This window comes from Elgaria multicarinata, chromosome 4 (assembly GCF_023053635.1).
Source record: "Elgaria multicarinata webbii isolate HBS135686 ecotype San Diego chromosome 4, rElgMul1.1.pri, whole genome shotgun sequence".
Lineage (NCBI taxonomy): Eukaryota > Metazoa > Chordata > Lepidosauria > Squamata > Anguidae > Elgaria > Elgaria multicarinata.
Window position 1 is genome coordinate 130,483,700 of NC_086174.1, and position 14,983 is coordinate 130,498,682.

At 45.1% G+C, this 14,983-nt stretch overlaps 1 protein-coding gene across 1 annotated transcript in view; it reads left to right on the plus strand.

Moving 5' to 3' along the window:
• Positions 1-12,322, plus strand: part of DDX1 (DEAD-box helicase 1) — a 29,436-nt gene extending 17,114 nt beyond the window's left edge. The window contains exons 18-26 of the mRNA XM_063125181.1: positions 1,504-1,555; positions 2,178-2,324; positions 3,604-3,695; positions 4,969-5,041; positions 6,161-6,233; positions 6,322-6,364; positions 7,070-7,165; positions 9,608-9,728; positions 12,000-12,322. Of these exons, the coding sequence (XP_062981251.1) occupies positions 1,504-1,555; positions 2,178-2,324; positions 3,604-3,695; positions 4,969-5,041; positions 6,161-6,233; positions 6,322-6,364; positions 7,070-7,165; positions 9,608-9,728; positions 12,000-12,130 (828 nt within the window). The 3' untranslated portion in view covers positions 12,131-12,322. The remainder of the gene's footprint in view (positions 1-1,503; positions 1,556-2,177; positions 2,325-3,603; positions 3,696-4,968; positions 5,042-6,160; positions 6,234-6,321; positions 6,365-7,069; positions 7,166-9,607; positions 9,729-11,999) is intronic.
• Positions 12,323-14,983: the final 2,661 nt, after the last annotated feature.

Genomic DNA, 14,983 nt, shown 5'->3' on the forward strand with positions numbered 1-14,983 from the left:
CTGCTCCTGTCCCCTCGGTCCTTCTTCTTCCCCACAGGGCCAAGATGGCAGTTTGCCCTGTGGGGGGGGGGGGGAAGAGTCCAGCAGGAGCAGGCCCCGATGTTACTTCTGCCTGCTCCTGTCCCCTCGGTCCTTCTTCTTCCCCACAGGGCCAAGATGGCAGTTTGCCCTGTGGGGGTGGGGGAAGAGTCCAGCAGGAGCAGGCCCCGATGTTACTTCTGCCTGCTCCTGTCCCCTCGGTCCTTCTTCTTCCCCACAGGGCCAAGATGGCAGTTTGCCCTGTGGGGGTGGGGGAAGAGTCCAGCAGGAGCAGGCCCCGGTGTTACTTCTGCCTGCTCTTGTCCCCTCGGTCCTTCTTCTTCCCCACAGGGCCAAGATGGCAGTTTGCCCTGTGGGGGGGGGGGAAGAGTCCAGCAGGAGCAGGCCCCGATGTTACTTCTGCCTGCTCCTGTCCCCTCGGTCCTTCTTCTTCCCCACAGGGCCAAGATGGCAGTTTGCCCTGTGTGGGGGGAAGAGTCCAGCAGGAGCAGGCCCCGATGTTACTTCTGCCTGCTCCTGTCCCCTCGGTCCTTCTTCTTCCCCACAGGGCCAAGATGGCAGTTTGCCCTGTGGGGGTGGGGGAAGAGTCCAGCAGGAGCAGGCCCCGATGTTACTTCTGCCTGCTCCTGTCCCCTCGGTCCTTCTTCTTCCCCACAGGGCCATTTTGTTTGGCTGACACCTGAATGAGGCCCCCACCCCTGAGTACAGCCCCTGCTGGCACCCCTAGGCACAGACCCTGCTATGGTGAACCCTCTAACCTCCTGGAGGAGGTGTCCCTCCACTCCGTTCCCCTGATGAACGGCTGCTCCATTGCAGTGCACAGATGCATTCTTCTTCTTCTTCTCCCAGGATGTTCATTTCCCGTGGCTTTAAACTGTATCAACTGCAAAGCTTATGCACTGGCTAGGAGAGTCTGTCTCTTCTGACTGAAGATCTTACTGCAGGCTTCAACCACACAGATGCATTTAAATGATCTAACCTTAATTTGTTTTAAAAACAAATTAACCCCAAGATGCACACCTCTAGCATCCACTTAGTATGCATGCCAAGTTTCAGGTGTCTAGATTTCAAGATCTTGGCACTAGAGCACTAATAGGCAGGCAGGTATGCTTTGCTTTATTATTATTATTATTATTATTATTATTATTATTATTATTATTATTATTATTATTTTGCTGGGCAAAGCAATTACTTTCTGTCATTACAGGAGGTGTGGGGTCAGCTCCTGTATTCAAAGACTTGTTACTCAGACACTAATGTAAGAGTGTAATGGAAGTATCCATGAACAGTGTTCATGCTTCCATAATCTCCTTTCATAAAAACTTGTGGTTGCAGACATCTGTGATAACAATAAAAGAAACATGACTGTGTGCTTCCTACTGTCCTGCATTCTTCTGTATCAGTCTTCTTACTGTAATGAACGACTTTGATCACTGTTTTAATTTTCCCAATTTTACATTACAGACAGATGAGGTGCATGCGAAAGATAATACGAGACCTGGTGCTAATACAGCAGGTAACCAATCTTTGTGTGTGTGTGTGTGTGTGTGTGTGTGTGTGTGTGTGTGTCATTTGGCTTTAGCAAGCACACTCAGGTCCTCTGGAGTGTGGAGTCCTAACTTCAGTTAGCCAAAACTAGGCTGAAAACTGTTACGCAGAGGACCTTTTCTTCTGTCGCCCCCAGACTGTGGAGTGGCATGCCGGAGGAGATTCGTCAACTTAACTCTCTCCAAGTTTAAGACAGCTATAAAGACTAGTCACTTCCAGCAGGCCTACCCAGATGAATTTTAAACCTAAGAATTTTAAGATGTCCTGATTGTTGTACTAATGTTGTTCCCCACCTCGATCCAAAGGGAGAGGCGGGTAAGAAATTATTATTATTATTATTATTATTATTATTATTATTATTATTATTATTGTTCAAAAATGCCTAAAATATGTTGCCATCAATCATATACTTTTCCCCTTGACTAATTGGACAAAACATACTTATCCAAGCAAGAAACGTTAATATTTAAAAAAAATAAGTTTTGGAACATAGATAAAAATCTGTGACTATTTTCTCAAAATTAACTGATGTTTTAAACATATACATATGTTTAATGCACTGTGTGGGAATAATTTTTCTTCTTCTTTAGAAATGTGGTCAGAAGCTATTAAGGTTTTGAAAGGAGAATACACTGTTCGCGCCATCAAGGAACACAAGATGGATCAAGCAATAATCTTCTGCAGAACAAAGATAGATTGTGATAACATGGAGCAGTACTTCGTGCAGCAAGGAGGAGGTAGCAATTTCATGCCTCTTGGGCTTCACTCTGTTCATTTACCAACTGATAGCAGTTTGCAGTACTTTTCTCCGTTTTTTTGATAGATTAGTCTCAAATGGTAGTTTTTCGTGATGGATGTTTTCCCAGTGGTAGATTTCCTGCTGCTTCAGTTGTGTACAGATGATGTTTTTTCAAAGAGCTGGAGGAGGTAATATAAAGCTGCAGTACGCTGCCGTTCAAGAATACTCTTCTTAGGTTTCCCTTAATTAAATTGACTAGCCCAGAAGCTGTTTGTAATCTAGTCGAGTCAATTTCATTCCTTCCCTTCATTTCTGTGGCAATAGATAGAAGAAATGTCCACAATTTAAAAAATTGCCTTTTTCCCCCCAGAATAGCAGTGCAGAACTACTTTTGGGTGGGGGGGGCGCAGGCTGTATGGTATCGTTCAGACGTGGTCACGCCCACCTGACGTCATTGGTTCCCTCACCCAGTTGGATTTTCCACCAGACGCTTGGGCCAGGGACCAGGTTGCTGACCCCATCTTGGCTCTACCCGTCTTTGCACGCCCCACCTCCTTCCTGCAATGAGGGGAAGGAAGCAGGGCGCATGAAGGAGAAGCAGCTGAGTCACTTCTGCTTCTTTGATGGAGGAGCAAAGGCGAATCAGACGCTTCACCTGCCCCACCTCGTTCCTCCACTTCGGCTAAGCAGAAGGGGGCAGACCTGCGTGCAGGGAGAGTGGCATTTTTTCCCAGAGCAGGCAAGTCCCAGTGGCCACCATCCCTCATTCCCGCTGTGATCTCCGATTGGAAGCAGGGATGGGGGGCATTGGGACTTGCCTGTGTGCAGGGAGAGCTGCCTCTTTCCCTGACGCAGATGATTCCCAACACCACTTGCTCTTCATACCCCACTGCTGTCTCCAACCTCAGATCGGATATAAAACAGTGGTGCGTTCGTTACTGGCATGCAGCAGCAGAGCAATCCCCAGTGCCATCTCAAATCAACGGGATGTCTTCCGAGGGGATTTCTCCAGGGGAAGGGACTTGGAGCCTAAGCCCAGACCCCTAGAGGAATCCCATGAGGCTGTGTGAGCCAGGTTGGAATGCCCCACAGGCTGGAAGCTCTGCACTATCAAGAGGCTTCTCTGCATTTCACCTGTCTCCGTTGCCAACTGCAGTGCTAAATCAGGCTTATAACAACATCTTAACTTTAAGAGAAAACCCTCTTTCACTGTTCTTCTTCACGTTGGGAATTCTACATGAGAGTCCTAATATCCTTCTGGGTTTTTTGCTCTTAAGGTCCAGATAAGAAAGGACATCAGTTCTCATGTGTCTGCCTGCATGGTGACAGAAAGCCCCATGAGAGAAAGCAGAATTTGGAGCGCTTTAAGGTAATTGCTAGGGCTGTGATCTTTAATAGACTAACCGACTAAAACCATTCATTCAACAGGAGTAAATTTTAATAGGCGAATCTGATAGTTAAAGGCATACTTGTCCATTGGAGAGAGGGGAAGAGAATGTAAATATTTCTAAATATGAATAGTAGTTGGATTGCTTTCTTTTACATTGCAAATTACCTTGCATTTTGTTCAGCCTTTCAAAATGGCATCCATATTGAAGTGTTGACAATATGAAGCCGATTTCAGTTTAATTGCTAAAAAGGCAGATGGCCAACTAAACATTCTTTAATTGGTGAAGACGCCTAGTAATTATGTACTTTACCGAAGGGTCTAGGGGCTGGATTCAGATATGCCCCTCCACCAATGGAAGGGCTTCTTCCATTTGCAGAGGAATTGGGATCCATCAGAGTCTCCCTACTAGAGGAAGGTGTGTGTGTTTTTGCCAAGTCCCCTTACAGCCCCTCAGTGCAATCTCCTGCACTGATCTGGAGGGTCCCCCAATCCTCCAGAGAAGCTTTTAAGGGAGCTGCAGCTCCAGTGGAACTCCACCGAGTGCAAATCTGCATCCAGACCTAGGTGTCTCTAGTTAAACTATGGCAGAGCTTTGGACTAGATCCACAAACCCACCTGTTCTGAAACAACCATTCCTTATAGCCAGCATATCCAGAGCCTGGACTGTACAGCTTCTCCATTAGAGGAGGAAGCCACGCGCCATTGTATCCTATGCGCCAAGCCTACAGCAGCTGTGTGTTCTGTACTAAGACTGCTGCAACTAATCTGAACAGTCAATAGGAAATGTAAGCTCATCTCCACACCCCTACTCCATAGCCAGTCATAGTCCAGTGGCGAGGCTGGAATCAGGAGCAGAAAGATGAAGACGATGCTGACAACAGCATAGTTTGGACACACTGAGTTGGATCCTAAGATTTTGTGAGTAGAATTCCACTCATAGGAAGGTGCTCCTTCCACACGCTAATGAAAGAAGAAGGGGCATGTTTCACAAATATCCCTCCCCACCCCACCTGTTCCACAGGTAGTACAGAAAGAATCTGTAGAAATCACTTCCCCCATATAGCAATTCTGGTTCAGTGGCCCTTCTGTTCACGGAAGGACTCATTCAGTGATCAGAGGGACACTTTTGGATCCAACCCTTTTTCTTCAATTTGAATGAGTCTCTTAGACGGAGGTGATTTGCTTTAAATTGGAATGCTTGTATAACAATGAAATTAAAATATACGTGAATTTGATGAACTTCCCTATTTAGAAAGCAGATGTCAGATTCTTGATCTGCACTGATGTAGCCGCCAGAGGAATTGATATCAGTGGTGTTCCTTATGGTAAGTTCTGTCATTAGCCAATAACTGTTGGTTGAAAGCCCATTTAATCCACATTCATTTAATTGGTTTGTTTGTTTTGAATCCATCCTAATGCAAACGTTTGGAAGTCCCATAGGTTTTAGTAGGAGAGTTGAGCATATGCTTGACTCTCCCGTTAAAACCAAGAGTGCTTCGCTTAGGAGAAGAGCCCTAGGTCAGTGCTAGAGCCTGTCTTTGCATCCCTAAGGAACTAGATTGAGCCCCAGCATCGCCAGGCAGAGTTGGGAAAGACTCCTGTCTGAAACCCTGGAGAGCACTCCCCGTCTGTACTGAGATGGACCAGTGGTCTAACCTCGTATGAGATGGTTTCCTGTGTTCCTAATTCCTATGTATCATACACACACACACGCACAGGCAAAAAAGCAAAGGAGTGACAATAGGGTAAATGAGACATGGGGTAAGTAGTGAGGCAATGGTTCTGTGTCCTATATCCAGGCCTGGCTTCAGGTTTTGCAACGGGGCGCTGCCCTCTGTATCCCCCGCCCACCCCGGCTCCTGCTGCCACTTGGACACATACTCAGTGGTGCTGCTGCAGGTGCAAGCTTCCCCCTCACAACAGCTGTGGTATAATGGGGTGGGGACCCAGTAAGCTCCTGCCATAGGAGAAGTCTGAGGGCATGTGAGAGAGAGGCTGACATTTGTCGCAGCAGTGCTGCCACCAGTGGGTCACATGCTGAGGGGGTGGCAGGTAAAGCGGCATCCTTCGTGGGCTCCTGGCAAATGCCCTAGTGCGCGGAATGCTGACTCTAGCCTTTCCTATATCTAAGGATTTTTACATAAGCTCTAATTTCACCCATCGAACTAATGTACCTTTCTAGAGCACAAAATACATGTATCCAATGGCGTCATCCCACAAGCTCAGATAGCGCTAGCAGAGCCCTGCTGAATCTCATTGTGCCAGTGGTTGCCCATTATGCTTGCGCAAAGTAAGTTTAGTTGGATTCTTCTTTTGCAGATAGTCCAGAACCTAGTTTCCGCTTAGGGCAATGCCATTTGCGCCAATGGAATGACCCAGTCAGGAACTGCCCATGGGTGGTTTTTTGTTATCTAGACCATTATTTCTTCTTCTTTTTTCAACAGTCATCAATGTCACCCTTCCCGATGAAAAACAGAACTACGTTCATCGGATTGGCAGAGTGGGAAGAGCTGAACGGTATGTTTGGAACTCTTTCTTTGTCCAGGGTGGTGAGGGTTTTTGGTCCCATTGGAATGATTAACTAAAATCAATGTTCGTCTTTCAGCATGGGCCTGGCTATTTCCCTAGTGGCAACTGAGAAAGAAAAGGTAAGTGCTGCTTCTGTGGAACATGTTTGATAACTGTCTTAATGTTGGGCTTAGAGAAGGCTCTTGTTTGGTTTTTTTGTTTGTGTATGTATCTCACCTTTCAGATCCAAAGATCCCCCATAGTGGCTCATAAAAACATGGAAAATGATTTAAAACATTCATTCAGAGTTTTAAGAAGCTTCTTGTACCTAATTCCATATCAAGGCAGTTATATACAGAGAGCCAGTCTGGTGTAGTGGTTAGAGTGTCGGACTGGGAGTTGGGAGATCTGAGTTCTAGTCCCCACTCAGCCATGGAAACCCACTGGGTGACTTTGAGCTAGTCACAGACTCTCAGCCCAACCCACCTCACAGGGTTGTTGTTGTTGTGAGGATAAAGTGGAGAGGAGGAGGAGAATTATGTACGCCGCCTTGGGTTCCTTGCAGGTAAAAAGGCGGGATATAAATGCAATAACAAATAAATACAAATATTTATGCTTTAATGTGGATTCCTGCATTGAGCAGGAGGTTGGTCTCGATGGCCTTATAGGTCCCTTCCAAGCCTTCAGTTCTATGATTGTAATATCAGAAACTTGGTATTCCAGCAATTTAATTACTTTTTTTTTTAAAAAAGGGAGGATTAATGATGCTTATTTTAAAGGGATGATTAGTGCTTTAACACGCATTGGTTTTGTCTCCTAACATGTCATTCAAACTTCTTACTTAGGTTTGGTATCATTCATGCCCCAGTCGTGGAAAAGGTTGTTATAATACTAGACTGAAGGATGAGGGCGGTTGCACCATTTGGTACAATGAGATGCAGGTAACTTTTTTAATAGTACTGCTAAATCCCTTTGTGTCTAACTCTGCTTTTTAAAAAACAGGCAGCCATGGTGCTTAGACCTCAAGAGTACAAAGTAGATATGAAATCTTCAAAACACAACCATTAAAATTAGAGGGAAATTTGACATTCTGCTTCAGTGGAGGAGGTTATCCTGCAATGAGTAATTTTTCCTGCTTGTTCCACAGACAGAGCATTGCAGGATTTTAATATTCATTGGAGGATTGCTCAACCAATTCCGGTCTTGTCTGCTCGACAGCAACAGAGTTCTTCTGGAATTTCTCTGATTTCTTAGACTGCTGCCACACGTGCTTGGGACACATGCCTCTTTGCCCATTTGCAGACGGCGTCCCTGTGTTCAAAGAACAAGCCCTTCCGGAACCCTAATGACTGGAGGCCATTGAACTGAAATGTGCTAGGGGAACAGTTCCCCACTGCGACACTGGCATTATTCTGTTAGAGGACAGGCTGCCGTCTGTCTGGTAGAGCTGGCCCATTTCCAAATACAACGGAGCACAGCATGAGTAACTTTGGATATGTTTAGTCAAGGTATCGGAGTACTTTGGGGAGCAACAGAGATGAGATCAGAGCTTTTCCAGAACTTGAGGGTGGTTTTTTTTTTTTTGAGCAACTGTAACAAAATGGCCATTTAATAATTGACAGAAAAAGCTGTCCCAGAGAGAGGGGGTGAGGAGTAAGGCTGTGCAAAGGATTACTTTGGCTTCAGAAGCGGGGAAAGGGAGGATTGCAGGGAAAAGCTGACATTTTAGAAATCGATATATCAACGCACTGGCTGCTGTGTCTGAACGCAGTAGGAGGATGTGGGGATCCTTAGAGTCGGTAGATCCAAAACGCTGTCCTTGGCCACAGGAAGGCCTTACTGGGTGGAACCCACTGGGAGTGCAGAAGAAGAGCACTCAAAGTCAAGGTTGCGGACTAAGGCTGTGCCAATCTTCCCCAATCTGGTGCCCTCCACACGTTGTGGTCAGGAATGCTGGGTGATGTAGTCCAAAACATCTGGAGGGTAACAGGTTGGGGAAGACTGGGCTATGCTTATCACAGTCAGCTACTTCTCTGGAATCCCCTGGTGTGAGGTTCAGAGGTACAAAGGCAGGCACCCAGCCAGGAACTTACAAGGCTAATCAGGCAGGATGTTTATCATTAAGCCTACTTTTGAAATCACACCGCTTATGTGACCTCGTAGGGCCTCTCTGGGAATCTTAGGATCTAAGACCATTTATAATCTTGACAGCAAAGCTTACAAAAGAGTATGGTAGTCCTTGAACAGTAATCTTCAAGTGTACAAAAAGAAGGATTGTCTTGTTCCTGCTTGGTAAAGGCTTTTAGTGGAGTTTCAAGTACTGCTTGTGAAGGACACGCTTAAGGTTCTTCATCACCCATCGACAGGTGATAGCGTTGCTTTCATTAGATTAGAAAAGGAAGAGGCTTGGGTATTAACAATTTCAGGAGGTTCCACATTAGCATAAAGAGCGTGGACAGTCCCTGAAAAATGGTTTCAGTGGGAAACTTTCAAATGCAGTTTGCTCAGTCCTTTCCAGACAGGATGCAGCCTTTTGAGCCAAGGTGCTTGTAAGGTGACACAAAATGGTGGCAGAGTAGTGCTATCCATCATCAACAAACCTCAGTCATTAAAATTAGTAGCAAATGTGGCATCATCATCATCATCATCATAAGTAGCAATAGTAGAAGAAAAAGGTTGGATTTGCAATTTATGTTTATATAAGACTTTGCTAGCCTGTGGTGCTGAATAGATTGGCAGCAGGTGATGTTTTTACTTCATCACCTTGTTTTACTTTCCTCGTTTTTACTTGAGTGCAGCTTGCAACTTTGATAGATTACTAAAAGATGAGGATGATCCAGCTAAAGGTTTAAGTCCCATTGGTTTCAACAAAGCTTAAAGTTCTTAACTTTTTGAGTTAGATCCATTCCTCATGTGAGCAGAAGTTTGCTCCGCAACAGGACTTCCTGATCAAAATGGAGAGGCAGGCAAGAAATAACATTTATTATTATTCCCTCTCCAATCCTTCCCCTGCAGCCCTTCACGTGTCCCAAATCTTCTCCACAGGGTCTCCCAACCTTCTGGAGCAGATTTGGGAGTCATGGGGGTGTGGATACGAACGGCAGGAGAAATCCATTCCACCAGTGGTTCCCTTCCATTGACAGAACAACATCACTGGATGCAACCTTTGAGTGGATCATGCTTGACGTCTATAAAACCACATCTGCATCTTAACCAGAAGGCTATGTGTCTTCATGAAATTGTGTACATTCAAGAGCACTGGTGCCACAAGCTCCCTTTTGATTTGGTGATTAGTTTACTTCCACAGCATGTTGCCTGTCATAGAGAATCAAGAACCACGTTGTAACTGCATTTTTTGTGTTTTGTGGTTTACCTTCTCTTAGCTGTTGGGTGAGGTTGAAGAACACCTGAATTGTACCATTTCCCAGGTGGAGCCTGATATTAAGGTCCCAGTGGATGATTTTGATGGCAAAGTCACTTATGGGAAAAGGAGAGCTACTGGTGGTAGGTGGAGAACTATTGAATAGAGATCTAGATTCATTTTGGAATAAGGAACTGGGTTTTCGGGTTAATTGTAATACTTAATTAAATGGCCCAAATGTACTTTTAGGATGAACAATCATTTGTCTGGAATTGCACCGTTGCCACCATGGTCGAGTTACTTTCAGAATACTAATAGGCCTCTCTTTAACAGTGTGCTTCAAAATCAGTTTTTAGATCTCTCCCCACCCCCTGTATATTAAACATTATCTGGTAAGGCCTTTCTTTTAAGATATTTAGGAATGCCTGAAAAATTCAATCTTTGTGAGTTTTTCACTTTGTCTTAATATTGGCAGCACAGTTAAGAGAAAATACCATTAAAATACATATTTGAGTGGATTTAAAAAACAGCAGAAAAATAATAGAATGGAATGGAATTATGGATAAAGTCATGGGAAAGTTACACACGCCAGAAATAGGCAGATTGCAGTCCCTAAGGACATTATCATAACCTCTTCTCTTAGGGTAAAAAAGTTGTAATTTAAAAGGTAATATAAACTAGTCATGGTTGTCTTTCTATGAGATGTTTTGGGGCATTTTAGCAGACTTAACGGAATCATGAGCAAAATCCAGTGTCATGCAAAACAGCTCCTGCTCACACCATGGGAGTTTCTCTTCTCTCCCCTGCAGCGCCCCACACACAGACTCTCTGGCACAGATTTTGAGTGTGTGCACAGGGATGCAGGTATGGGGGAAATCACCCCCTCCTGATTCTACTGACAGAAGCTGTTCCGTCAGTGGGACGGGTTAACAGGATACCACCCAATGACTGAGTTCAGAACGCCTGAGAATGGGGTCCATGCTTTGACCCTAAAATGTGTTCTGCAGCCTCGAACAATGATTTGCAAGCACTAAAACAAAATTCCTTTTTGTTAGGGCTGTCCCGTCCCGCTCCGATTCGGGTCGAAGAAGCGGGAGTGCAGCGGCCCAATTCGCCTCCGCCAAAGGCGGATCCGAATCGGGTCAGAGAGCTGCGGATCGAGGCGAAGTGGTTCGCCTCCATCCGGAGCTCCGAACGCAGGTAAATGGGGGAGGGGGCTCACCTGACGGTGGTGCAGTCCATGTGGCAACAGCAGCGGAGCCAGGTAAGGGGGGAGGGGGGCTTACCTGTGTCCATTGCAGGCTTCAACTGAGGCCCAGGCCTCAAAGTGGAGGCAGGTAAGAGGGGAGAGCGGCTTATTCGCCCCCATTTTGTCCCCCCCTTCCCCACTTACCTGCCTCCGCCATCCACCGTGGAGGTAAGTAAGTAGGGAATGGGGGGCAAAATCTTGATCTGCCCCTCTGGATCTCGATCAGCGGAGTGGGGGAGGGTCGGATCGACCCGAAGTGGTTTGAGCCCGATCCGGAAGTTCCGGATCAGGCCACAAAGCGGTTCAGGGGGTCCGTGCACAGCCCTACTTTTTGTATCAGTAATAGAAACAAATTCTAACTGCCTAGTAGTGACTATGATTAAGAGCATCGCTGTCTTCAGGTGTTCAAAAAAGGGTCGACAGCAATGCGTGAAGAAAAGGAGTGCTCCAGCTCCACTCCTCTCCTCCGTCACGTGTGTTGCTCTGTACTCTGACTGACTGAAGAGGAGAGCCTCCTGTATCCATGGGGGCTGCATCCACGGGAGGCAGAGTGCAGGGTGGGTTTTGCTGCTTTGGTTCGCATGGAGAGCCCCCACAGATGCAGGGAGCTCTCTTCTTCAGACGGTTGCCTTCCGCGAGTACAGAACAACAACCGCAACAGAGGGGTGGGGGCTGGAACTCTCTTTCGCCGCCTGTGTTGCTGTTAACCCCTTTTTCTTTTTAACGCCTGACCAGGGCAAATGTAATCACAGTCCAGATTACTGCACAGCCAACCGTCACAGCAACTTGTTTTGAAACTTCAGATTTCGAAAAGCGGGTTGACTAAAGCGAAACTGAACATAACACAAATCTAAAGTAGCTCTACATTATGGGCAGTGGAAGGGGGAAGGGAATGACAAGTTTTTTACAAGAGCCAGCAGGAATAATCAGTTCATTTAAACTATTTCTAGGCTGCCTTTCAAGAGAGGAGCCCTCCCATGGCAGTTTACAACCATAAAATAGACTGATATAGTAGTAAAACAGTACGAATTTCATAAAACCAACAACAAACACCAGCAATAAATACGTCCGGCCTGGATACTACTAAAAACCAACATTCTGAGCCGTTCCAGCTTGACCGGAAGTACAGAAGACAAGCATAATTTAACTCTGGTTCTTTTGGCAGGTGGATCTTATAAAGGCCATGTGGATATTTTGGCACCAACAGTGCAAGAGTTGGCTGCCCTTGAGAAGGAGGCTCAGACATCATTCTTGCATCTTGGCTACCTTCCTAATCAGCTGTTTAGAACATTTTGATTTGTGTCTCAGGTGAGAGTTCATTGCAAAGCCTCTGTCCTGAAAATGCTAAATGTCCTGTGTGTACTTGGATCAGTAGGATTTTATTAAGTTAAGCACACCAGTCTTGCATGTTGAGCGGTCTTTGAAAAAAGTAAACCTTGATGAACTAGCTATTACTATAGACTGAATAAAAGTGAACTGCTCAAAGTCGTATTTGTGTTTGCATTTTTTTTCTTTGCCCTAGCAAGATTGGTGTGTGTGTGTGTGTAAATGCTGTGATATAAATCCAGTATCACTATTGGAAGAAGAAATTGTACTCCTGTGCCACTGCCGTGTCTGCTCAGAGCCGCCCTGCGGAGCTTTTTTGAGTGGTCAGAGGCTTCTTATGGTCTGACCAACAAGAAGAGGTGGACCACTTAAGAGCCCATTGTGACCAATTTGTGCAATAAAATTGCAGATAAAATTGATCACATCTGTGCCTACGATAGTTGATACAGATCTAGAATATGTAACTTTGGCTCCTGCTTGTCCAGTTACAATGGATGCTTTTTACTTTGTACAACCCCAAAGATCCTTGGGCATTCTTAGAGAGGAGCACTTATGTGTCCGACCCTTGCCCTTCCTAGCTTATGAAAGCTGCCAGGGGGGACTGGCTGAGTGGGTAAGGGTAGTGGTGAATGTATAATTCCATCTTGCCTAAAGGAAGCAATGGTAAGACCTTTATTAAAGAAGAAAAAGAAGCCCTCCCGGAACCCCACTGTTCTGGATCATTTCCAGCCAGTCTCCAATATTCCATTCTTGGATAAGGTCTTGGAGCGTGTGGTTGGTTCTTAGCTCCAAGAATTTCTGAATGATGAAGATCATCTTGATCCATTTCAATCTGGTTTCAGGCCTGGTTATAGGACAGAGACTGGTTTGGTCACCTTGGTGGACAATCTGCCAGGAACTGGATAGGGGGAGTATGTTTCTCTTAGTTCTGCTGGACCTTTCAGTGGCTTTTGATACCATCGGCCATGGTATCCTTCTGAGGTGTCTTTCTGATGTGGGTGGAGAGTCACTGTTATACGATGGCTCTGGTCCTTCTTGCAGGGGCAATCTCAGAAGCTGGTGCTAGGGGACACCATGGCTGTTGCCCTGTGGTATCCCTTGGAGTTAGATCTGATCCCCCATGTTCAACATATGCATGAAACCACTGGGAGAGGTTGTCTGGAGTGTCGCCAGTATGCAGTATTCCTGCATTGAGCAGGGGGTTGGACTCAATGGCCTTGTAGGCCCTTTCCAACTCTGCTATTCTATGATTCTATGCAGATGACTCCCAATTCTATTCCTCCAGCTAAATCTAAGGAAGCTGATCTGGTTCTAAATTGGTGCCTGATATCAGTAATGGACTGGGTGAGGGAAAACAAATTAAAGCTTAATCCAAGCAAGACAGAAGTGTATTTGGTCAGTTGAAAGGCAGATCAGCGAGTCGGGATTCAACCTGGGCTGGATGGAGCTACACTCCCCCTGAAGACTCGGGCTCTCATTTTAAGTGTAATCTTAGACATATAATCTTAGAATATGAGAAGCAATAAAAGAAGGTGTACCGGCCAAAATGACACTAATATCTTAAATTAGTTTCCCCAGTGCGAACTGAATTAATATGGACAAAGTTCTCACAAAAAGGCACATGAAGTCGTAAATCTGTGACTGGACCGTACCACTTCAGATTGTAAGTAGGACTCACAAAGCCTGCATATACTACTGCTTTGCAGCTTCCTCCATGGAAATGAAGGCAAGTGTAAACCTGAGCACTACCACATGTGTGAATCACTCCCAAGACAAAGCAAGACTCTATCTACTTATTTTTTATTCGTTGTGCAACATAAATAAGTCACTTCTGCAAGGATGAAGGCCACATTTTAATGCGAGCCGCACGATACAATTTTTTCACCTATGTTAAAGCATCTTTCATCTGGCCCAAAATGGATATTTGGCTGAGCCCAACATTAGTCACTCTAATGCTGAAATTGGCGGAGTTTACAGATTGAGAAATAAGCCTATTAGATATTGTATGCTTTCTATTCAGTCCCTGTGTTCCTAGCAGAGATGAATGTTCAACCAAGATTCTCCCAGGCCAAAATCCAGATTTCTGTCTAGTGAACCACATCAATCCACTGTCTAGAAATGAAGAGATTATTAAAATTTACAAAATTCGTTCCAGCCCCAATCAGAGCTCTGATGGGGCAGGGGGAACGGACAGACAATTTCTTAGTATAAAATTTCATTTATAAGTTGACTTTTCTCTAAAGTTCCATATGTCTGGGGGAACCAGATTCTACTCAATAGATCCCAAGTTATCTATAATACTATGGCATGTGGTAAAAAAAAAAATCAAAGCATTTGCACAGCAGACTTAATATCAAGTTGCACTGGTTATTAAAGATCACTTTAAAATCAAACTAGCCAAGCTAGAACTTGTATCCCAAGGAGTCTGTGGGGACTTTGTATGCCTACAGTCTGAAATGTGTTCTTAGTTTGGCCATGTTAATCTGATCATAATCTAACTCAAGACCTGTATAAGAACCCTAGTGGTAGTCATGAGATCCTTAAAATGATTGCTTAACCTCCGCTCTTGGGAGCCAACAATATTTGTTCAATGAATTTGGATTTACATTTAATGGATGACTACAATGAATTGAGAATGTGATGAAATGGAGGAACATAACAAAAAAAGGGAATGAGTATTAGAAGACTCCTTTTTCTTCAGCTGGGCCTTAGGCAACCTTCACTCACATTCCTACCCATAAATAAGCATGCTTAAAACTCACAGCTCAGCTGTCTACCTTGCTCAGTCTTATGAGGCAAAGAGTTGCCATCAGTGAGCCAGGA